Source organism: Danio rerio, chromosome 1 (assembly GCF_049306965.1).
Source record: "Danio rerio strain Tuebingen ecotype United States chromosome 1, GRCz12tu, whole genome shotgun sequence".
In the NCBI taxonomy this organism is placed as follows: domain Eukaryota; kingdom Metazoa; phylum Chordata; class Actinopteri; order Cypriniformes; family Danionidae; genus Danio; species Danio rerio.
Genome location: NC_133176.1, coordinates 20,181,240 through 20,206,258, shown reverse-complemented (window position 1 = coordinate 20,206,258; position 25,019 = coordinate 20,181,240). Strand labels below are relative to the sequence as shown.

Sequence of the window (25,019 nt, the reverse complement as noted above, 5' to 3'; positions counted from 1 at the left end):
ATACACAACCATCTCTAGGGTTTACAAAGACTGGTCTGAAAAAAGAGAAATATCCAGTGAGCGACAGTTCTGTGGACGCAAATGCCTCGTTGATGCCAGAGGTCAGAGGAGAATGGCCAGACGGATTTGAGCTGATAAGGCAACAGTGACGAACCACTCGTTACAACCGAGGAATGCGGAAGAGCATCTCTGAACACACAGCACGTCCAACCTTTAGCGGGATGGCTCACCAAAATTGAACAATAAAAGATTGGAAGAACGTTGCCTGGTCTGATGAGTCTCGATTTTTGCTGTGACATTTTGATGGTAGGGTCAGAATTTGACATCAACAATATATAAATCATGGATCCATCCTGCTTTGTATCAATGGTTCAGGCTAATTAATTTACCTAATAGTCAGGTAAATGACTATTGTTGCTGACATGTTCATCCCTTTATGACCTCAGTGTACCCATCTTCTGATGGCTACTTCTCGCAGGATAATGCACCATATCATAAAGCGCGAATCATCTCAGACTTTCTAGAACATGACAATGAGTTCACTGTTCTCAAATAGCCTCTACAGTCACCAGATCTCAATCCAACAGAGCACCTTTGGGATGTAATAGAACAGAAGATTCGCATCATGGATGTGCAGCCGACAAATCTGTAGCAACTGCATGATGCTATTATGTCAATATGGACCAAAATCTCTGAGATATATTTTCAGTACCTTGTTGAATCTATGCCACAAAGGATCTACTTGAGGATTCACTTGAGTTTAGTCATCACATCATTATAATGTACAGTATGTAATAATACATATTGTCATTAATAATACAAATGTAAATATTTAGACATAGTTTTAGCAAAATAATATTAGTGTTCTTAAATGGTTAGACTTGGTCTTAATTAGTTGAGCCTCTGACGTCAAGATTAATATTAGTATCTATACTTAATATGTTGATATTAAGTACAGATAAATAATTAAATATCTACAGTTACAAAGCACTTTTATTTTGCATTCCTTTGTTCACAGAATTTTCATTTTAATTATACTTTTTCTGATATGTAATACCCACTTCTAAGCAGTTCATAGTGGATAATATGGATGTATGGATAGTGGATGTATCATCTCAAGTGATGAGAATATTATTTTTATTTAAAAACATCATTCTACAGTGTTATTTTAATATTATTATTATTCGTCGTAGTAATAGTAGTAGTATTAATGTATTTTATTTACAATATTTATTAATATTTACATATTAGATAATTTTATATAAATATATAAATTTTGTATACATTTAATTTTCAAATTAGGCTCTATTAAATCTATTCTGTTTTGAATGCATTTTTTTTATTTCGGTTTTAGTGCTTTCAGAACAATTTGATTTTGTAACATGAGTCAGTGGGCTCAAAATTGAAACCATTTTGGTTGTGTTAGCTTTCGAAATATAAAATATGTTTGGAAGATAATTACAAAGATGTATACCACACGGTTTTACCCTGAAATACCACACATTAACATGGCATAGCTGTGTGGTGAATTCACTCCAATGTGTTTCAAACCCACTTACGTGTTTCTTTCAGTCTAATGTGGCTGTTCATTTGTCACCCTCTTTCACTCTTTTACACCCTGTCCTCTCTCTTTCTCTCATGCTCTTTCTCTCAGTCCATCAGGGCTGAGTGGCTTTAGAGCGAGATTACACTCGTCCTCCTCTGTTCCAAATTTCCTCAAATTTCTGGCCCCTGTAGTGGAAAGTGATGATACCTGTGACTCTCAGAGGAAGAGGTACTCTGTTTCTTCTTCACCATTCATTTTTCATTTTTTTTGTTTTCCATCTCTGCTCACTTTCAGTGTCTGCCACAGGAAATTAGATGAGGTAATTAAATTAGAGGGAAATAAGAAGAAATTCACTTGCAGTAATTTAAATGTGCATGGGAAATCAACTTGTCAAGTATCTGTTCTGCAATAATGTTTTGTTGATGCATATTTTTTTTCCTCCCAAAAGACAGGGTTCTTACTAGCTTGTGTTGTTAGTTTGGATATTATTTTCATACTTTTGAATAAAATGCAATGTCATGTTTTTAAACGAGGTTACTTTAACATGGAAAAAACATTATATATTAAAAACATTATTAACATTATTAAAACAACAACAAAAAAATTGTTATTTATTATTTTTATTACTATTTATATTTATTTTTATTACAGTTAATAGCTGGTAAAAAAAAATATATATATATATTAATACCCAAGTTTGGTGTTTTTTAAAAATGAAGCATACTTAAAAATGTATTATTATTAATATTATTATTATTATTATTACTATTACTATTATAATTATTATAGGTGGTGGTGGTTTAAAAACATTATGGTACTGTTATTTTACTGTTAAATTACTTTAGTAAATTGTTGTATAGTTTATATTAAATAGTTTTAATAGGTTCATTTTCTGGTTTTATTTTAATTTTGGTGCTCTAAAGTTATTTTTTAGGATAGTTTTTTATGAAGTTGTTTTTGATAGCTTTCTTCTGTTTTTATTTTAATTTGAGTTAATTTTAGTGCACTTCAAAATACTGTTAAAATATAAAGTATTTAGTCTGAATATTTGGAATAAAGCACATTATAAAAAGTATATTATAAAGAATATTATATACACTTAAATAGATTACTTTTGATAGTGGTATTACGTTTTTTAGTGTTTAAAAAAACTGAGCTTTAAGTGGGAGTAGTATAAAAAGCTGAAATGCTGTTAAATTCTTTCAAATACAACTTGTTTGTGTGTGTAGTGATGTTGCGGCCCTTTCCAGTCCTGGATGTGTTATTGGTGATGACAGTCCATTGCGCAACCGGAGACACTCATGGAGACAACAGATCTTCTTAAGAGTCGCTACACCACAGAAGGGCTCGGAAGCAAAAGGTAAAACCATAACTTTATACATCGTTAAGTATGGTTGCATGATATTGGAAAAATTTGACATTGCGATTATTTTTTTTTGTTTTGTTGCGATATGAATGTAATTTCATCAAATTATTTGAATATCTCTATTTGCAAAGATATAAATTATTTAGATTGGCTAGGGTGACCAAGTCTTTTGCTATGCAGTGCATCTGCATAAAAAATAATAAATTACAAGCAAAATAAATAAATAAACAGTGCTTTATGTTATTCTGTTTTTCTAACAGTATTCAAGTACAGAAATTGAACAATCAAAAATAAAATATTGTGGTCATCATTGTATAAATAATTACAAAAATAATAAAATATAATATTATCTTTATCTTTTACTCTTTAACTAATTATATAGTCCTGCAATGTGACTATTGCGAATACACTCATTGCGATATTGATGCTCAAATGATTCGTAAATTGTTGTTCAGCCCTATTGTATAGCCTGACATCAATACAAAACATCACCTTTCAAATACAACTGACTGTCCATAGTGAATCTACATCCTATGATTACAGCTGGTGTCCTCCAGGTGGCGCTCTTACTCTTAAAGACAAATCAAATAACTGGAAGAATTTGATAACTGACAGGCTACACGCTTCTTGATGTTTCTTTTGGCAGAGAAACAGAATTACATGGATTATCACTTTTTTTTGTTTCCCCCCCTCACCCAAAGTGACTCTGACAGTGCTCACTCTCCTTCTTTCTTGACCTGTTTTATGTCTGTCTTTCTTCAACTGCCAAAACAGCAAATCAGGTCTGTTGTTTTGAAGTTGGTAGCTCGTTAGACTTGGCAGTACCTCACAGTAAAGGCTGATCCTGATGTCAAAACACCCCTCAGGTGTGTGTGTGTGTGTGTGTGTGTGTGTGTGTGTGTGTGTGTGTGTGTGTGTGTGTGTGTGTGTGTGTGTGTGTGTTAGATATAATTATCCTCACTGTTTTTCACTAGTTCTTAGGCCTAAAACATGAAATGCCTGGAAGTTATGATGATGTTAAATAGAGATTTAATATTTGCTACAGCCCATTGTAATTATTTAAAGGCACAAACCGGGCCATATGTTTGAAATCTCTGATATGTCATCAATGTAAACGTTAATGAGGATAATTAATCCAAAAAAATAACATTCTGTCATCATTTACTCGGATTCATCTTGTTCCAAGTCATTAATAGAGCTCTGTGGTTTCTACAGTCCTGATGGAATCACACAATCCAGTCATAAAAAATGGAATTAGCTATATTTTACATAATTTGGCATATTTAGTTGAATAAATCAAATGTAGTGTTGTCCAACTAATTAAATCTAATCTCAGTGTAAACCAGGAGTCTCAAACCCAAATTGTCGGGGGGCCATTTCAGTGACTGACAGTTCATAGGAGGGTTTATATATATATATATATATTCACTTTTACTTTAACATGTTCAATTCAGCCAGCAGTTAAATTTTACTAATGCACTTTTTATACAAATCTTAATATGCATATGAGAAACAATCTATTAAGTAAACTAATAGAAGAGTCAAAAACTTAAAAAAAGAAAGATAGATTAGAAAATAAAATGAAATTACAAGATTAATTTAAGTTAATTTTAGGAGGACAAAGTTATTTAAATTACAAACTTTATTTAAAATAAAAATGTCTTTTTGTAAGAAATGTATTCAAACAATAAAAAATTCAAACAATATTATTCATTTATTTTCTTGCCACAGCAAAATGAACCGCCGACTTATCCAGCACATTTTTAAGCACCGGATGCCCTTCCATCCGCAACCCCATCTCTGGGAAACATCCACACACACATTTACACACACACTCATACACTACGGACAATTTAGCCTACCAAATTCACCTTTACCGCATGTCTTTGGATTGTGGGGGAAACCAGAGCACCTGGAGGAAACTCATGCGAACGCAGGGAGGACATGAAACTCCACACAGAAACGCCAACTGAGCTGAGGATCGAACCAGCAACCTTCTTGCTCTGAGGCGACAGCACTACCTACTGCGCCACTGCGTTGCCCTGCATAACATTATAAAACACAATAATATCCACTATTCTTCTGCTGTTTTTTTTGAATGCAAAAAAAAAAAAAAAAGTCTGCTGGCACAGTATCCTCAAATGAAACCCTGTAAAATTACAATATACACCGCAAAACCATGACAGAAAATTAAGAGGGGGAAATATTTTTGCCAATATTGTTCATATTTGTTGGGTGAAAATACTGCTTATTAAAAATCATATGAAAAAAAAGTGTTTATGTAATAAAATGTCAAATTTATGGAAAAAATAAAACCAATAGCATTAAACTGTATGATAATAATTAAATCAATTTAAATAGTGTAATTTTTATTTGAAGTTTAGTTATGGTTATAGTTTAATCTGACATATTGCCCTTAATAGCAATTTTATAGAATCAAACAGTTACATAACTTGGGACCAGCTGTTTTAAGGTATTGTATAACCTGCATATTGGTGTTTTTAAAGATTAATCCGTCATATAACTTCAGAAGACATAGAAATAGATATAAAGTCATGGTCTAAGATATGAAATTAAGGCAGAAAAAAAACTCAAATATCATCTAACTTAGAAAAATTCTATATATTTTTACTTTGAAGCGGAAACTAGCTTCCATAGATGTTTTCAAAATGTGTGTGCTCAAATAAAAAGAATTCGATATCTGCTTCTGGGGAAGGGAGCGTTCGTTTTATAAATACTATATTGTCATTTACTGAAAAGTCTGTGTTTGATGTATGTGCAGTAATTTGAGCCACTTCCTCAAAGAAGAGTGCGTGCCAAGAGCGCCGATGCTCTATGTGTGTGTTTCTCCAGTATATTTTGGGTGTGTCTCGACAAGTGTGTGTCTGCGCTGAATGAAGTAATGTTTGTGTTAATGAGGTAATATATGTGTGCTGGGTGCGGTGTTTTGCAGGAGGTCATGTTGACAGACATCTTCAGGAAAGCATCGGCCTTATTGACCCACTTCCATATTTGTGTTTGCACATTGCCAAGGCGTTGGTCTGGGCAGAAACGGCACTTGTTTACAGAGGGAGTGACCAGTGTGTGCGTGTATGTGTGTATATGTGTGCATACGCGTGTGTGTGTTTGCGGAGGGTTTAAGCGGCGCCCGAGTGTCCAAGTGCGTCAGTGTACGCTGTACAAATCTCCAATCTTCACACATACACACACAGACACATGTGCTGCTCCACCCCACTGGAACTGGGTCAGGTGTGTGTGTGTGTGTGTGTGTGTGTGTGTGTGTGTGTGTGTGTGTGTGTGTGTGTGTGTGTGTGTGTGAGTGTGTGATTCTTGACTTATGAAATTGCTGTTTTGAGAAATGTTTTATGGCCCTTCTGTTGAAAGCCTTGAATTATGTGATGTAGAGGCATTGACTGACCAGGAGTGTGTTCAGTTCTCAAGCATCTATTTTAAAAACGGTTTATTTTACATAATATTATATTTATTTACTATTTGTTAGCAATTATATGAGATTAATATATATTGTAAATTAAAAACATATATATGAAATCAAATTTTAACATTTTTTTGGATATAATTTTAATTCCTTCATGTACTTTTCCTAAGCCTGAAACTAAAACATATGATGCAATTGCTTTTCTTTCAACAGCCTTTAACAGAAAGTTTTATTTCATATAATAAGGATAAAATGTATTCATTATTATTTATTTATTTTTAAATTATTTATAAAAAACAAAAAATACTAATTTCTATGAATGACAGGCCCCGTTTAAATTTATGTATTTGTTATTGTTATTATTATTATTATTTTGTTATTACTGAAGTAATTGTTTACATCAGCATCATTAGAAAAAGTGATTCACCATTAAAGATTATAACTCAATCTCAATTCTCCCCCCTAAAACTTCCCCTTACTCCTTACCCCTTGTTTTGAGTGTTCATGTGAAGGAGTAGGGGTGTCCCAATTCTCTTTAGCTTGAAGGCGTAGGGCTAAGGGTAAGGGCCAGTGCTTTGTTTGTAAATTGCGAGGTCCTGGAACAGAGTGGGGTAACAGATCCTGCATACTACAAGAGGAGTGTGAGGTAACAGAGGTGTCGTGGGTGAAAGTGAAGAGCGAGGGCGGGGGAGGTTGTGGAGGCGAAAGTAAAGTGTGGGGTGTTGCGGACAAAAGTGAAGTGGTTTGGGGAGTTGCAGAAGAGTCACGCGGGGCATGTGAGGGAGGGTGGTATGTAAAATAAGGTGCCGGATCAGATTTCAGAGGTTCCAGTCTTGTTCTGACACAAATTAAGCCCTGGGAGGGGCTAGATACCCCTTGAAACTGAGATTTTCCAGGACCACACTTGAAACCAAAGAGCACGAAAACTTACACCATCTGCAACAGTGCATGGCTGCACACAGAAGACAGGAGATGCATAAATGTGTATTTCTCATTGTTACAAAGTTTTACAACAAACAAGCACATTTTATTATATTCATAACCGCATTTTTGTTTTAACTTCATGGTTTAAAAAAAACCCTAAAAATAAAAAACGCTAAATTTTGCTATCTATAATCCATAATATTAACTTCTGTATAGTAATCCCATAACATTCTGTCTCGATGACACTCGAATACCCTGTCAGAAAAGTCTGGTGTCTGAGCATGACCTTTTTACAGTCTCTGCTATAATGTTAACATTGTTTTGGTGTGTATACATTGATGAATATCATGTAAAAATTGAAATATTATGAATATCACCTGATTGTCTGATCTCATATGAAGCAAGAGACCGCAGTGACATATGATGATGTGTGCAGGTGCTGCAATGCTTTCCCATTTCTTAGGAGTAAATTTTGAAGCCCTTCCTCTTCACACTCTGCTTCAAGGGCAAGAGGTAGGGGTACAAAAATAGAATTGGTATTTGGCCTAACTTAAAAATAATTCATAAAATAATACCCTTAAATATTATATACAACTTTAATAACTACAAATCAGTTTATTACATACCACTGATCTATCTATCTATCTATCTATCTATCTATCTATCTATCTATCTATCTATCTATCTATCTATCTATCTATCTATCTATCTATCTATCTATCTATCTATCTATCTATCTATCTCTCTCTTTCTCTCTCTCTATCTATCTATCTATCTATCTATCTATCTATCTATCTATCTATCTATCTATCTATCTATCTATCTATCTATCTATCTATCTATCTATCTATCTATCTATCTCTCTCTATATATATATATATATATATATATATATATATATATATATATATATATATATATATTAAGGTAGTTTTATTTGCTAGTTATTATTATATTTCTTTAATATTTATTCTTTTTTTGGTGATTTTAGTATTAAAGGTGCAGTAGGTTATCTTGCAAAATGCTGTTTGTTAGAATAATAGCTTTTGAAAACACAGTCTCTCCACACCTCCTGAAATCTTGAACGCGCTCCTAAAGATGACAGTACACAACCCTATAGATCATGTTGTTCAACAGTTAGAAAACTTTATAGTACTTGATAATACTACAGTTACGAACAAAAAACAGTATTATATCAAGCACGTTTTCAGTTGTGAAGCAAGCAAAACTTGTCATAATGTGCAGTATTTCATGCGTGTAAGGATTGCTGGTCTGGAACAAAATTCAAAGGGGGGCTAATAAATTCTGACTTCAACTATATACAATCATGAATATTTGGAATTGCAATTTGTTACAATAACTGTAAGTGTAATAAGTGTTTAGTGACCACAGGAATGAAAAAAGTGACAAGAAACGCTCCCATTATTAATCCTCTAAACACTTTTATTATGAGTTTTTAAAGCCGTTCAGACTCACAGCAGAACACAGAGCAGATTCATACAGTATTCCTGCAACATTTTCTGTTTTGGTCTGTGAAAGTGTGCTCAGTTGCAGTAGGTTTAGACAACATTTTTGTATGTTTCACGTTTTCAGGAATAACGTAAATGAGACGCATACAGTTAGTCAATACCATTTTATTTGAACACTCTTTGATTGGATTTGTCTTCACCCTGTAATATGCAGCCCTATATCAGCTTATCTCACTCTGTGTTTATGCCATATATAACAGTGCAATTTATTTTTCGTTATGCACATTTTCTCACTTTGTCAACAAAAAGTGTATTTTGAGGTCTTGGATCCACCCTATAGTTTGGGTGGTGTCCGTTTTATTTTTAACACCTCTGTCTGTGTGTGCGTGGACACGTGTATATGTGTTGGTCTTTTGCGGTTTGCTCTTTTGTTAAGTGCTACGTTTTGCAAACATCAGTCTAAATCTTGTGGAGAACGTTTTCTGTTATCCCAAAATTAAACTGTCTGTTATTAAAGTGAAAGGAAATTAGAAGCTTATTTCAGACTCTTAGCAATACTGTTTCAGCTTCTAGTTTACCGTTTCAGCATGGAAATTAGTAGTTAAAGACATATGAATAAAATTTGTATTATTATTTAAAAAGTCCGCTAATTTTACACTAAATGTTTTATAAAAGTAATGTGTATTATATTGATAACCGATTTAGCTGTTGTTAGATGTGGAGAGATGACAGTAACTGGTTTTGGATTTGTAAATACTCCAGGAGAAACTGGCATGAGCAGTCAATTATACTTAGCATGCTCATGTTTACCTTTAAATGATTGTAAACAGTAGTAAAAAATGAAGTGGTATTATTTGATGTTGATCTTGATGTCTTTTATTATACTGTTTATCTGATTCATTAAAGCGTTTCTTTATTTTACTTAACAACTGTTAACAGCACAAATAGATGATATTTTTGAAAACAAGCAAGCAGTTCATTCAGAACTCTCTAAATTAAGCACTTTTAGCTTCTCTGATAAAGCATTTTGTACTATTTAAAAAGTACCAGTTTGACGCAATTTGATATAATATAATCTAATGTAATATAATGTAATGCAATGTAATGTAATATAATATAATATAATATAATATAATATAATACAATACAATACAATGTAATGTAATGTAATGTAATACAATACAATACAATATAATATAATATAATATAATATAATATAATATAATATAATATAATATAATATAATACAATACAATACAATGTAATACAATACAATATAATATAATATAATATAATATATTACAATATAATATTTTAAGGAAGACACTTTGGGGCAACCATTGATTGGGGCAACCATAATTTCATGTACAGACTTTATAAAGCATTAAACCACCAAAATTAAATGTTTATTTATAGGTCATGAACTCAATTAGTAAGATTATTTATTATTCAGTCCAATATAAATCACTGCGCTCTTCCAGATTTTGGTGCTAGGACCAAAGTTCTTTAAATGCAAAGCAGCAAAGATGGGGTCCGCACTCAATAATGTGTTAAATAATAGATCAATAAATGTCTCCTGTTGTATTATTTAAGAAATGATCAAGTGTGGACCATCTTTGCTGCTTAGGGTTGATTTTTAGTCTAAAACATAATAAAATAGAAGGTCACACTTTATTTTGATGGTCCGTTTGTTTAATTTAAGTAACATTTCATGAACATTCCAACCAATTCTCATTAGATTATAAGTAGACTGTTAGGCTGGGGTTAGTGTAAGTCGTTCCTGCCAACACTCCCCTTTTTTTTCCGGGAGTCTCCCGTATTTTAAACCCATTTCCCGCCACCCTCATGTTTTGTTTCCCGTAATTTCACATCAGCCACAGGATTCTGTTTAAATCATCTGTAATTTCCACTTAATCAAGCCGTTCTTTGCTTCGCCTGTCATGGTGAGTTGTTGGGTTTATAGTCATTAAAGGTTTCCCATTGTGACTGATATTGGTGCACAACTAAAAGTAACCAGAGGTCTTTCCATACTCATTTTTGCTTCTGTCCTGTGTGTCCTAAGCATTTGTACTTTTCTACATTGCCACGATATTAGAAGTGCCCATCTCATATGAACAGCTTACATTGAGCGCTGATTAATACCTCCAGAATTTTGCGAGTCCAAATGGTTCTTGAGATCAAAAAATTAACATTTTCCAAGATTTGTATCTGTATTTACAACTAAAGACTACGTTTTACTGAAAAAAAATGCCATAAGTTTTAAGAAAAGCCATCATTTTAGGCTGCAAATATGGAATAAATGTGTGCAGAATCCTGGATTTTTACTCAGTATACATTGTATGTTTTTGGCATACACAATAAATGCACTATATAAAAATGTACATTCAATTATTACATTGTAAAATATTCATTTATTATCTGTAAAAAATATGGTCATATGTACAATTTATTAAGTTTATTTAGATGTACATAAAATAACCAAATGTAAATAAAAAGTAACAACTAAAATGTATGTTACTAATAATAAAAAAGAGGAAACTAAACTGGTATGACATTGGCTTTCTGGCCATTTGAAAGACAGTGGCGTAGAATCGACAATCTTTGAATGGTTTTAATGGGCAAATGAGCAACGACAGTTCCTCACGGACAGCTGCTGTCTAACCTGATATCAAGGCCTGGTCCTCTCTCGTCTTTCTCTGTCATCACTTTTGCTTTTATACTGCCGCTTGTTCGTGAGACTCGAGACCGGTGTGCGAACAGGTGATGCTCAAAAACACTCGAGCCACTCTGTCCTTGATCTCTTCCTATGGCATTTGACTACACACCGCATGCGACATATTCTTTTTTTTATCGCAAATCCTTTTTTTTTTTTTTGCTCCAAAAACATGTAAAGGTTATTTTACTGTAAAATTACATAATGATACTGGCAGTTTATGTAGCTGTTAGATTTAGATTATGTTTCTAACTATTTTTGGTGGCAAATTTGTAGCTGATGTAGATAATATTGATTTTGTTCTATTCTGAGATCAAATGTTTTTCACATTTTCCACTATTTGTAGAATCCACGTTAGAGGTTGGCAGCAGAATGGCACTGGGAGGTGGAGTTGGTGGCGGAGACAAAACACTTGGGGCGTTGCCAGAGGAGAGGAGAAAGAGGAGCGGGGCGGAGCTTAGGGAGTTATGGAGGAAAGCCATTCTTCAACAGATACTCCTACTGCGGATGGAGAAAGAGAATCAGAAACTACAAGGTAAAACACAAATACACAAGTTTCAATATTCAATAAAGATTTAGGCAAATTTTTTTTTTTTTGCAAACTATACATTTTTTTTGTGTCATTTCTAGTCTGTCTGGGCTGTTGAGTTTGTAAAAAAGCCCTCTTTTGAAAAGCGAAGAGTGCTTTGAATGGCCAACCATGATTCATTGTGATTGGCCAAAAACCTCAAGTAATTTATGGCTAAAATATAACATATCACCATAATCTAAAATTTCAAAAGCTTTCAAACTTTGTAAACACAAACAGTCAAGAGTGTAAATTTTGTTTGAGAAGTGTGGGACACACAAAATGTGAGAAAAGGTTTTGATATAAATGCCATTTTCTGCATTTACATTAATTTAAGGACCTTGATGATACAAAATCCAGGGGGAAAATTGGCTGATTAAGCATTTTAATTTAAAATATGATCATTTCATTTTCTTTTCTAAAAATGTCAAACTAGGATGAATCACTATTTTGTAACATCAAATGCAGATAGACAAAATTAACATGTTGGCAAATTATAAAATGTTAATAATTATTTTATTAATTGACTTCAAGCTAAAACAAATAAGAAATCGAGACTCCTCAGACCAGGCAACATTTTTCCAATCTTCTATTGTCCAATTTTGGCGAGCCTTTCTATCAGCTGGAACCAGTCTGGCCTTCTGTCCTGACTTCTGGCATCAAGGCATTTGTGCCCACAGAACTGCCGCACGCTGGATATGTTCTCTATTTCTGATCATTCTATGTAAACCCAAGAGATGGTTATGCGGGAAAATGTATGTTCAAAGTCACTTAAATCACCTTTCTTCCCCATTCTGATGCTCGGTTTGAACTGCAGCAGATCGTCTTGACAAGGGCTGCGTCAGAAACCGCCTACTACTCAGTAGGAACTGCATTTGAATTTAAACGTACTGCTCGGCCATTAGAAAAGTACGTTCTATACAGTATAAATGTGAAAAGTATGAATGGAATTCGGACGTACTACATGCAGCATTTTGTCATGGTCACGTGACCTACTTGCGTCAGTTGCGTCGCTTTACTTCCATTCATGAATTCGCTCGTGGGGCATCATGGGATAGCGCAGCATGCATGGGATGCGCACTTAAGAATCTCGCTGGAAGTCATCCAGGTATTTCTCGCATACTGATATTCAATTTCCATGAATTCAGACATACTACTAGGCTCTCATACTGATTTTAGCGTACTATAAAGTATGGAAGTATGCGGTTTCAGATGCAGCCCATGTCTACATGCCTAAATGCATTAAGTTGCTGCTAGGTGGTTGGCTGATTAGAAATTTTTTTTAATGAGTGGTTAGACAGGTGTACCTAATAAAGTGGCTGGTGAGTGTATACGGTATACTGCAGTTCATGACAAGATATTTTGAAGGACATAACAAATGTCAATAAAGAATTTTTATTAGACATAAGTCAACTCTACCTAATAAATACTTATTGTAAGCGTGACCGTTAATGTTTACTAACATGAACTAATAATGAACAGTACCTAACAGGACTTGTTTATTTGTCATAGTTCAACATTTACTAATGCAAAATAACCATATTATGAGTGGTTACACTCGTACACCAAACACCAAAAAATACAATAAATATAACAATAAAAAATATATGTTTCTGTGCAGCACAAATTCCTGTAGTTAGATTATCAACAGCTGTAGACATATTCTGTCTAACAGAAAATATGACACAAATGAGATTTTGAAAAGTGGGGGGACATGCCCCCCCTGTCCCCAGTGGAAGTTATGCCCCTGCAAACAGTTAATAATGTCATTATTTTACTGCATGATTTCTAGTCCAAACAACTGCTCCATGACATCGCAAAAAACACACTTTAGTTATTTTGCATCCGCCTATAGGCCGCATTATGCTAGTATGTTAAAAAATGACATATATTTGTATCTAAATGGTTGTTCATGCAGTTTAGTCAGGACTGGAGTAGTGTTCTTTTATAAACCAAAGAAATTCATTTTTCTTTTTTTTTTTGTCGACTGTATGAGCTTGGACCAGCAAAACGCTATAGATATGTAAACAAAGATTCAATATTTGATTACTCTAGACACTGTAAATGCAGTGTGCAAACTTTAAATGCAGTGAAATACCACATATCACACTTTTAAACTATCCAGATTTGCCACAAGAGAAATTGCTTCAGTGCAAGAGCCCTGATTTTGACTTTACACTTTCGGTCACATTCCCATTTACTCCTAGTTTATGTTGTACATCTGCAGTGAAATGAGCTATCATGCTAGTTTGTTTTTACTAAATCATTGTTGCTTTATTGTTAATATCATCATTATTCTACCTCTCTAAGATTCCAAATGTGTATTTTATGGAATTGCAACAGCGAGATTACTAGGTATTATCTTGTAATAAAGCTTAGCTTGTTTTTGCCCTTAAGATTTAATCAATGAATGGCATTTAGCATCAAGACCCCCCCCCCACCTTCTGTGGTTCCTGGGAATTCTGAGCTGTTTTTAGGTCATGTGCTGCTGTCTGACGTGTGATTTGCCTTGCATACATTCAGTCAGCATACTCAATCGTACCTCCCATAAACAGTAGCGCACACACAAACACGCACACAGTTCAACACAACCTGGCTCACTCATGCGGTGCCTTACCTGGAAGTCCCTGCTGCAGGTTATGAGCCGATCATGACAGATGGAAAGGTTTGCTGGCACAGATGACTTCTGATTTTGGGCGTGCTCTTGATTGGCAGTGTTACGCCCTGCCCTGCCATGCCCAGTCATGCTTCTCATGACCTAAAAGGAAAGAACAGAGGCTTGAAAAGAAAGCAGCCAGACCTATTGAATAGGGTGTGGGCATGCAGAAGTGGGTCAGCAGAAGTGTATTGGGAAGACTGTCTGCCCTACATCCAGCCTGCGTTTATGTTACCACTTTCCCTCTCAGTCACAAGATTTGATGTTTGACACTTTGGAGACTTCTATTTCTGATTCTTTCTGGCTTTTGATTTTTTTTATGGCTTTTTTTTGTCCCATGGGGAAGTTTGGGTGGGGAAGGTATTATTCTCTTGTTCCTGAAATTTCCCTTCTTGCTGTTCTATCTCTTCCTGTGTTTGTATGTGTGTATGGAAGAGAATTCTCAGAGATTTTGGTTCATGTTAAAATGATAGCATCACCCAGTTGCTGCTGATTTGTCAGCTGCACATCCATGATGCAAATCTCCCGTTCCACCACTTCCCAAAGGTGCTCAATTGGGTTAAGATCTGATGACTGTGGAGGCCATTTGAGTACAGTGAACTCATTGTCATGTTTTAGAAAGTCTGAGATGATTTGCGCTTTATGGCATGGAGCGTTATCCTGCAGGAAGTAGTCATCAGAAGATGGGTACGCTGTGGTCATAAAAAGATAAACATGGTCAATATTCAATAACAATATTCAGGTAGGTTGTGGCATTGACATGACACTCAATTGGTACTAATTGTCCCAAAGTGTGCCAAGAAAATAATCCCTACACCATTACACCACCCCTATCAGCCTGAACCATTGATACAAGGCAGGATGAATCCATGCATTTACGTTGTTGATGCCAAATTCTGACCCTACTATCCAAATGTCGCAGCAGAAATCGAGACTCGTCAGACTAGGCAACGTTTTTGCAAGCTTTTATTATTTATTTTTGGTGAGCCTGTGTGAATTGTAGCCTAAGTTCTGAGTCTCAGTTCTGTTCTGAGCTGACAGGAGTGGCACCCCGTGTGGTCTTCTGCTGCTGTAGCCCATCCGCCTCAAGGTTCAACGTGTTGTGCATTCAGAGATGCGCTTTTGCATACCTCAGTTGTAACAAGTGGTTATTTGAGTTAATGTTGCTGCCTTTCTATCAGCTGGAACCAGTCTGTCTATTCTCCTCTGACGTCTGGCATCAACAAGGCATTTGTGCCCACAGAACTGCTGCTCATTGGACATTTTCTCTTTTTGGACTATTCTCTGTAAACCCTAGAGATGGTTGTGCGTGAAAATCCCCGTAGATCAGCAGTTTCTGAAATAATCAGATCAGCCCGTCTGGCACCAACAACCATGCCACATTCGAAGTCACTTAAATCAACTTTCTTTCCCATTCTGATGCTCAGTTTGAACTGCAGCAGATTGTCTTGACCATGTCTACATGCCTAATTGCATTGAGTTGCCGCCATGTGATTGGCTGATTAGAAATGTGCTTTAACAAGCAGTTGGACAGGTGTGTCTACAGTATACTGCAGTTTATGACAAAATATTTTTTAAAGGACATAACAACAAATATCAACAAAGAGTTTTTATAAGACATAAGTTAACTATAATGATTACATTTTACAATAAGTATTCATTAGGTTATGTGTTACTAACTTGAACTAATAATGAGTACTCGCAAAGTGTTTGTCATAGTTCCACATTTACTAATGCATGATTAAAACTCAAATTCATGCTCATTAACATTAGTTAATGCGCTGTCAGTTAACCAACTAATAAAGAAACAGTATTTATTCATTTCCATTAACTATTGCTAACAAGCATGAATGAATACTGTAATAAATGCATTGTTCATGTTAATAAATACAGAACATCAACTAAAACAACATTATTGTAAAGTTTTTTCATCTTTTCACATTTTGTGTACTTCTTGGAGCAGCCCAGGGTATATGGACAATTTTGCGTTTCTGTATTTATACTGCTGCAAAACTTAGCAGATAGTAAGAGTTTTTTTTTTCTTTTTTAGTTTTCTTTTTAGCATCAATGCATTAAAATGATGTTTGAGTTTGTTGCAAAGGAGAAACACTGTGCCATGAAGATCCAATTAAAAGGCTTTTCATCGGTGAATCACCAGTATTTACCATGGATTTACTAGTAACACTGTTTTAATAATTTCATTGTGGCAGAAATATGGGCTGTTTATACTGGCTTAATATCTTATTAATATAGACATGTGTCAAACATGTAATAACACAACAATGTCAGTATAAATAAGGAGTAACAACATAATTTCAGTTTTTGTAAGCATTTCTGAGCATTTGTATTTAAACCAGTGTAATTTTAGTATCTTTGAGTTAAACGTGTAGTTTATAATAGTTAATTGTATATTTTGGACATTTGCAAGAAAGATAAATTGCAATGTTATTAACCTTTTATAAGGCACTCTTTGAAATACTCATAATAAAATCCTAAGAATGTTACTGGGCGTTTTATGACAGAAAAAAACATTATATTGTAAACAACGGTAAAGATGTTATTATATATGATTCTTTGCCCAATAAGGGGTTAATATTACAAGTATGGTACTTCCAGATCAAGTGCTGGTGCTAGCATTTGTAGGACTGTTATCGGTTCAAAACTGCTCTCAAATGTAAGTCTGAAGACCTGCTAGATGATTTAATTCCAAGGTTATCACATCAGAATGAATTAATACAAGTTGAAGTCAGAACTATTAGCCCTTCTGAATTATCGGCTCCCTATATATTTCCCCCAATTTCTGTTTAATGAAAAGATTTTTTTCAACACATTTCTAATTATAATAGTTTTAATAACTTATTTCTAATAACTAATTCATTTTATCTTTGCCATGATGACATTACATAATATTTGACTAGATATTTTTCAAGATACCAGTGACGTTTAAAGGCTTACCAAGGTTAATTGGTTTAACTAGGCAAGTTAGGGTAATAAGGCAAATCACTGTATAAGTCAAGTCAAGTACTTTATTTTCATTCACATGACACAGAACAAAATTTCGTAGCATTGGCTACACAGTTCCAATAGAAATAACGCTACAACAATAAATAGCATAGTATAACAAAACAAAACAAAACAAAAAAGTCATATACATAGCACAGCTGACTCACGATCCTCTTTGTCATGTGGATCTACAGTGCAAATCACAGTAGTGCATAATGCCAAAAAAAAAAAAAAAAAAAAACTTGAATAAATACATTGTGACCCTTTAAGAGTTTAACAGTCTGATGGCCAATGGGAGAAAGCTTCTACAGAACCTGGCAGTTCTGCATTGAATTCTATGGGACCTCTTCCCAGAAGCTAGTGGGAGGAAAAGTCCTTGGTTGGGGGTGAGAAGCATCTTTTATAATATTCCTGGCCCAGGACAAGCATCGCTTTGGTGCAATATCCTAAATGGAGGGGAGGGGAGGCTAGTAAGGTGTACCTAGTAAAATGGCCTGTGAGTTTAAAAATAAAATAATAATGGTTTATTTTGTAAGCATCCAAAAGAAATATTGCTTAAAGAAGCTAATAATATTGACTTTAAAATGTTTTTTTTTTACTAAATCGCTTTTATTTTAGCCAAAATAAAACAAATCTTGTTTCTTGTCTCTCCAGAAGAAATAATATTATGGGAAATACTGTGAAAAATTCTTTGCTGTTAAAAAAAATTCACTGGAGGCCTAATAATTTTCACTTCAACTGTATTTCTACAGTAAAGTATGCATATAGTAAGTAATTTGAAGCACTGTAGCATAATGTTGATATTTTAATTAATTAATTAATTAATTTATTTATTTATTTAGCGCAACCAAACTGAATATTGTTCTTTACTCTATTTGTCATTGCAAATGTGTGCAGCGTCAGAGAGTGATCTGCAGTGCAAACGCCAGAAGCTGGATTATGAAGAGATCACTCCATGCCTGAAAGATGTCACTCTGGTCTGGGAGAGGATGCTCGGCACGGCTGGAAGAGCAAAGGTCAGATTTGACATGGATGAGATCCACGGTGCTGTGGGACAAGGTAACCAACACACACGCACGCACACACACACACACACACACACACACACACACTTAGATACACAAGAGTGTTGACATTGATCTGCTAACAGGCTGTTCTATAAATGTTCTAACACTGGGATTAACTGAACCTAAAAGGTACACGGAGTGAGATGTTATTATTTTAGTGTATGTATCATTGTTCAGACAGAAGTTAACTGTGTGATTAGTTAACTGTTTTGTTATTCATGTTTGTGGGAGTTTTTGATATTTGAAATGGGCGAGCTGTCTATTTGATGGTCGGTTTTTCATAATGTTAGTTCTGCAGAACGTTATTGTGAGTTGTGAGATTGCACGGACTTGCACATCTACACACACTCCGTTCAAGTTCAGTACATCTGTGGCATTTGCAACAACACTCACGTACACAGAGTTTGTCATGCTATTGCGATGAATAGTGTGTAATTTATTTGCACACTGATTATCATACTGAATTGTGTTTTATGAGTGTTTGCAGTTTTGATTGGTGCCACAGAAATTACACCAGGAAACATGTTTTAAGCCTATAGTTGGTTTTTGGATTTGTGGTGTTTGTGCGTGACTCTTTCAGAGGTGTGTGAATGGGGCGGGGTTTGCAGTGATGCATGCTAAGGCTTTACGTCAGTCGTTGCCAGTGTTGACTTTGTCCTCTTCAAGCGATTTTATGGACATCCATCTTTATGTCAGATGAGATCACACACTACTGATCACACACCCTCCTGAACCGTGGTCTTCTGCTCAAGGCATGTAAACAATTCCAAGCTTCAGTGAAGATCCTTAAATGAAACGCTCTCTTTCTCCTCTTCTTTTTGTTTGTCCTCCCTCTCTCTCTTACTCTTTCAGGCGTTCCTCGTCAGCATCGAGGAGAGATCTGGAAGTTTCTCTCTGAGCAGTATTTGCTGAGGCAGGAGGTGCCCAGTGCCAAACCACCAAACAATGACACTCCTTACAAAGAGCTACTGAAGCAGCTCACATCCCAGCAGCATGCCATCCTCATTGACTTGGGTTAGTATTATGAACACAATAGAGTGTGTGCCAAAAACCTAGCGAGACAGTTTACATAGGCACCATCTAACTAAAACCGAACCTCATAAGTAAATGTTTAAGTCTGCTCTTATTAGGAAACATATGCTGGATGGACAATTACCGGCTGCTTATATGAAATGCACAAGAGATTTGATGCATGAGTGCAATATCATTTAACATGACCTAAATCTTACTATGCTAACAGTAATCAATATTCTAATGCTGATGATGATCACTGGTCACAATTTTCGAGCAATGTTGTCAGGCAAAGCCATCATTGGGCAACCAGGTGAGATTCAGGACAACTAATGAGATACAGATTCAGTCATATTGCCCATTCTCAGTAGAAAAGTAGCCAGTCACTTCAGTATTACCTGGCAACATTGCTCCATATCTTGCTATGTGTATCATTACCATAAGGGTGTGTTTACACTTTGGTTCAATTTAATCCAACTCTGGAATAATTGTTCTATTATTGTTAATTTAAATAATTCGAAATTGTAGTCTGCTTCCAAACTTAGTAGTAGCGAACATTCATATGTCTTATGTGTGATGCTTAAATTGCTTACAAACTAAGGTTATCATAGTTAATGAAAACAAATGAATAAACAAACAACTAGAATTTTTTAAAAAAACTTGATTTTTATTAATTTATTCATTTTCTTTTTGGCTTAGTCTCTTTATTAATCAGGGGTCGCCATAGTGGAATGAACCGCCAACTCATCCAGCATAATTTTTACAAAGCAGATGCCCTTCCAGCTGCAACCCATCACTGGGAAACATCTATACATTCTCATTCACACACACTATGGACAATTTAGTTTACCCAATTCACCTATACCGCATGTCTTTGGACTTTGGTCTTTGGTTTTTGGAAACCGGAGCACCCGGAGGAAACCCACGCGAACACGGGGAGAACGTGAAGGGTCTGGCTTCAGACTTGCACTCTTAGGCACCCACACTTCCTATGCAGGTGATGTCATTTACAATCAACACCTGCACTCTCCTGTCACGTCACTTGCAATCGACACAAATAAATCAAAAGTAAGTTTCCAGTTCATTTGTGTTGCCAGTGACGACGTTGTCAAATAACTCTAAGAATCTAAGAATTCTGGGTACTTTAATTGTATACCATGACAGATCTCCCCCACCCCCCGTAAAGCAGTTTGTGTTTTCATTATATGATTATAATGCTTTAATGTAAATTTACCAAAGCAGGCTACTATTAACATTTATACTAGCATTATATTTATATAGTTCATTATATTTGTATGAACTATCAGGTGTATAAAGACACACAAAGTATTCTTCCACAGTTATGATTAAGGGTACCCTTTGTAAAAGTTTGGTTGCAAGGGGGAAAAAAGAAAAAAGATCAACTTATGGCTGCCATTAAGTATGTCCCTTTATTCCTTAGTAATCATTTCCTCTTAAAACATTTAAGGGACCTAATCAGCTCCCTTGAACAAATGACACTTAAAATGCAAGCATTCTCACCCAAATAAAAATGTTTTAGAGGAGAGACTCACAGAACTGTAATAATTTAATAAAACCATTTAATTAATAAACTACTATACACGCATCTGCGCAGGAGTTTTTTCACACGAAATTGTAGTTTCAGCGCAGCTTCAAAAGTCTCTACATGATTTTAGCCCTGTTTTATAGGTTCTCCAAACATAATGTCAAGATTTACTCGATAAGGGATAGTCCCAACTAGGTTAACGGAAAGAAACGGCACAGATGATGTGTAACATTACTGCAGAGCTGTTGTAAGGCAAGCATTCGTGGTTTATTACGATTTGTTTATGTAACTACAGCAACTGTGGCGCCCATCACCGTATGTTGCCAGAAACTACAGTGAAACGCTTAGAAAGAGGCACTTGGGTAAGGGTGACAGATAAGAAGTTGGTTGGAACGATCTTAATGAAATCCCTTACCTCAGGGACACTCTTAAGTTAGATTTCTAAAGGACTTTCCTGCAAGCAGCCATGCACAGGTGGCAATTGTAAATGACATCCCTTGCAGAGGAAGAGCGGTTGCCTGAGAGTGCAAGCCTGAAAGTGCAAATCTGCAGCCAGACTCTATTGGAAAAAACAAGCAAACTCTACACAGAAATGCCAACTCCCAGCTAAGGCTCGAACCAGTGACCTTCTTTCTGTGACGCGATAGCGCTACCAACTGCGCCACAGCGTCGCCCCTCAATAATACTCAAAAATATAATATTTTATAATAATACCAGGCGAGGCAGTGGCACAGTAGGTAGTGCTGTCGCCTCAAAGCAAGAAGGTCGCTGGTTCGAACCTCGGCTCAGATGGCGTTTCTGTGTGGAGTTTGCATGTTCTCCCTGCCTTCGCGTGGGTTTCCTCCGGCTGCTCCGGTTTCCCCCACAGTCCAAAGACATACGGTACAGGTGAATTTGGTAGGCTAAATTGTCCGTAGTGTATGTGTGAATGTGTATGTGGATGTTTCCCAGAGATGGGTTGCGGCTGGAAGGGCATTCGCTGCGTAAAAACTTGCTGGATAAGTTGGCGGTTCATTCCACTGTGGCGACCCCGGATTAATAAAGGGACTAAGCCGACAAGAAAATGAATGAATGAATAATAATACCAATACTACTACTACTAATAACAATAATATATTTTTTAAATAATTGCATTTTTTCTTGACCACAAACTTAAATGTAAGTGTATAATGTAGGAATGCATATTGTATTAAATTATTGTCCTGTTAGATTGCTCTTAAAATGCAGCACGCTAGGTTTTGAAACAGTTGTTATAAGGTGTTTTATATTATCTGTATTTAATGTCTTTGAAGATAATCAGTTAACTATGTCATTGTTATTTATTTATTAGACTCATTCTTGTCAACTTGATGTGTTTCACTTGCTATTGCCCAAGGTGTTGTGCCTCTAAGAAATGTCTTAAGCTGCACGTTCAGTTCATTAGAATATCTCAAGCAGACAGTTATTTGGTGTGTCTGCTGACTGTTATGTTCTAGCTTGCTGAAAAACAGCAATTCTACCTTTTCTGCGAACTAAAAACACAGAGAAATCTGCGCAGGTTCCTGCTTGCTCTGGAATTTTTTCAAAAAATTGTCATCCGAGTATACACAAAAGTCTCCATTCTTTGCAAAATGATCATTACCTGGGTTATTATAGAGAACAGACTGCAGAACCTGGGGCTGAATGAGTGGTTGAGACGGTAACGGAGATGGACAGATGTGAAGATGGAGAGATTAATGGGGAGGCGCAGACAAAGAAAAGGAGGTGTTGCTGGCTCTCAGCATAGTGACAGTAGGGAGAAACAGAGATGGATAGCTTTACAACACAGGAAGACACCTAATCTTATAGGAATGTATATTGTTTCTAGGAAGACACCCTCTCTGAGAGGAACATGAAGGTTCTGTACAATTCCACGAAATACTACAAATTCCTATATTGAGAGGTGCTTGCATCAGTCATGTACCCTATATATAGGTCAAAAATCTGTAATGTGTGTCATAGATCAGCATGTTTGCTTAATTTCATATTTTTCTGAGCAAAAAAGTAATCACTATTACACACTTTATCAATGTTTGCAGAAGACCCATTAAAATTAAATTTAGTGTAATGGTCAATGACATTAGTTTCCACTGACTGGTGCAGTACGGTACGGTACCGGTCGGTACGGGTTACCTTTATCAGGCTTGTGTTTCCACTGCCTAAAGGGTACCAAGGGTACCCTTTTAGTGGGCGTGGTGTACGAAAGAAATTTTCAGTCGCCATCATTCTAGCTCGAGGAAATGTCAAAGTAAAGTTGTACAGGTCGTTCACATATCATACAGGAAGCACTTCTTACAAAACAGAGGCTTTATACACATAAATAGCTGTGTATAAATGTTCATTGCTAACTTTTCTTTGAACATGATTTGATTATAGCTGCAGATCAATGACAGTGCAAAATAGCCTTATGTAACATCTGCAATTATATAAAATAAATAAATGCCACATATATGAACACATACAGACACTTATGAACACTTACAGTCTCCGATAGGTTACCAATTACAGAAAAACTACACACAGCACACTGCAAACCTCTCATCTACATCTTCAACAGCACATGTAACCTCTGTTAGTGAGGTTCGTCATGTAACCTCTGTTCGTCATTCCGAGTTCATAATAGTCCAAAAAGCGATGATAAACATGGCAGTTTGTTCATGATTCAGATTGTTGAAACAGTTCGCTCCTTTGTTTTGTTGTGCTTCACTCTTGCATTTGTCCTTTTCTGAAAGGATTGGATGTCGGAAGCGCTTCAATAATCACGCGCATGTTATTATCATGAGCTCAAGAAATTTGTTATTTTAAATATAGACGTGCACACGAGCGATTGCGAGCTCCCTGGAGAAACTGAAACCACTCGCACTTTTAGATGGTCCAAACACAGGACACGACAGATTTTGTTCTTTTTGGCTTTGTGGCTGTGCATCAAGAAAATGACAAGGTTTGTTTGAGCTCGGGTCAACTGTGGCTCGTTACTATATGCATATAGTATTACAATGTAATGTCTCGGCTGTGTATTTAAAATATGGCGGTTCCTTTGTTTTCAATCTGGCTAGCTTCACGAGCAAGTAAAGGTCAGCTGCACGTTTAGCACTACCTTTTGGTACTCTTTAATCCTGCTAGGTACCCTTTGCAATTGGTAACCAAGAAGTGGTACTGTACGGTTCTTTTTAAAGTAGCTTTTGACAGTGGAAACAGTGAAGAATGTTTACCAAACTGAACCGTACCAAACAGTGCCACTCTATAATAGTGTATATACAAAAAAATCTTGTCAGGCTTATTTAGAAGAAGAATGGACAGTGAATTTCTAAAAATACTAATTAATTGTTATTTTAATTTGATATACTTTGCCACAATCCTAAAACAGCAAGAAGTTTTTAATCATTTCTAAATACAATGAAATTTATTACTAGGGATGCTCCTATCGGTTGGCCGAAGATTGGTATCAGCCGTTAATCACATTTCACGACTTAATCGGTACTTTTGATCTGACCGATCTCATGAACTGATCGCAAGTTACATGCAGAGGAAGATACATCTGTGTTATGCGCCCGAGTTATGCATTAGCAGCACTACAATACATGAGCAATGTTTCCAAATTGCAATATTTGTAATTTTTCTTATCATTTTTTTTCTTTTTTTTTTTGTAAAGCTGCTTCTGACTATTACATGTATGCAACATTCCTAATTTATTAT

At 35.5% G+C, this 25,019-nt stretch overlaps 1 protein-coding gene across 16 annotated transcripts in view; it reads left to right on the top strand.

Moving 5' to 3' along the window:
• The window catches only part of tbc1d1 (TBC1 (tre-2/USP6, BUB2, cdc16) domain family, member 1), a 119,688-nt gene that overhangs the window by 78,982 nt on the left and 15,687 nt on the right, over nucleotides 1-25,019 (top strand). For 12 of the 16 annotated variants that reach the window (XM_073950080.1, XM_073950072.1, XM_684525.11 and 9 more), the window contains 4 exons: nucleotides 2,776-2,906; nucleotides 11,801-11,989; nucleotides 18,579-18,740; nucleotides 19,601-19,762. In XM_073950080.1, coding sequence (XP_073806181.1) covers nucleotides 2,776-2,906; nucleotides 11,801-11,989; nucleotides 18,579-18,740; nucleotides 19,601-19,762 — 644 coding nt within the window. Of the gene's footprint in view, nucleotides 1-1,654; nucleotides 1,775-2,775; nucleotides 2,907-11,800; nucleotides 11,990-18,578; nucleotides 18,741-19,600; nucleotides 19,763-25,019 lie in introns of all 16 variants that reach the window. The other 4 variants (XM_068217982.2, XM_005168369.6, XM_005168371.6 and 1 more) reach the window with 1 other exon arrangement.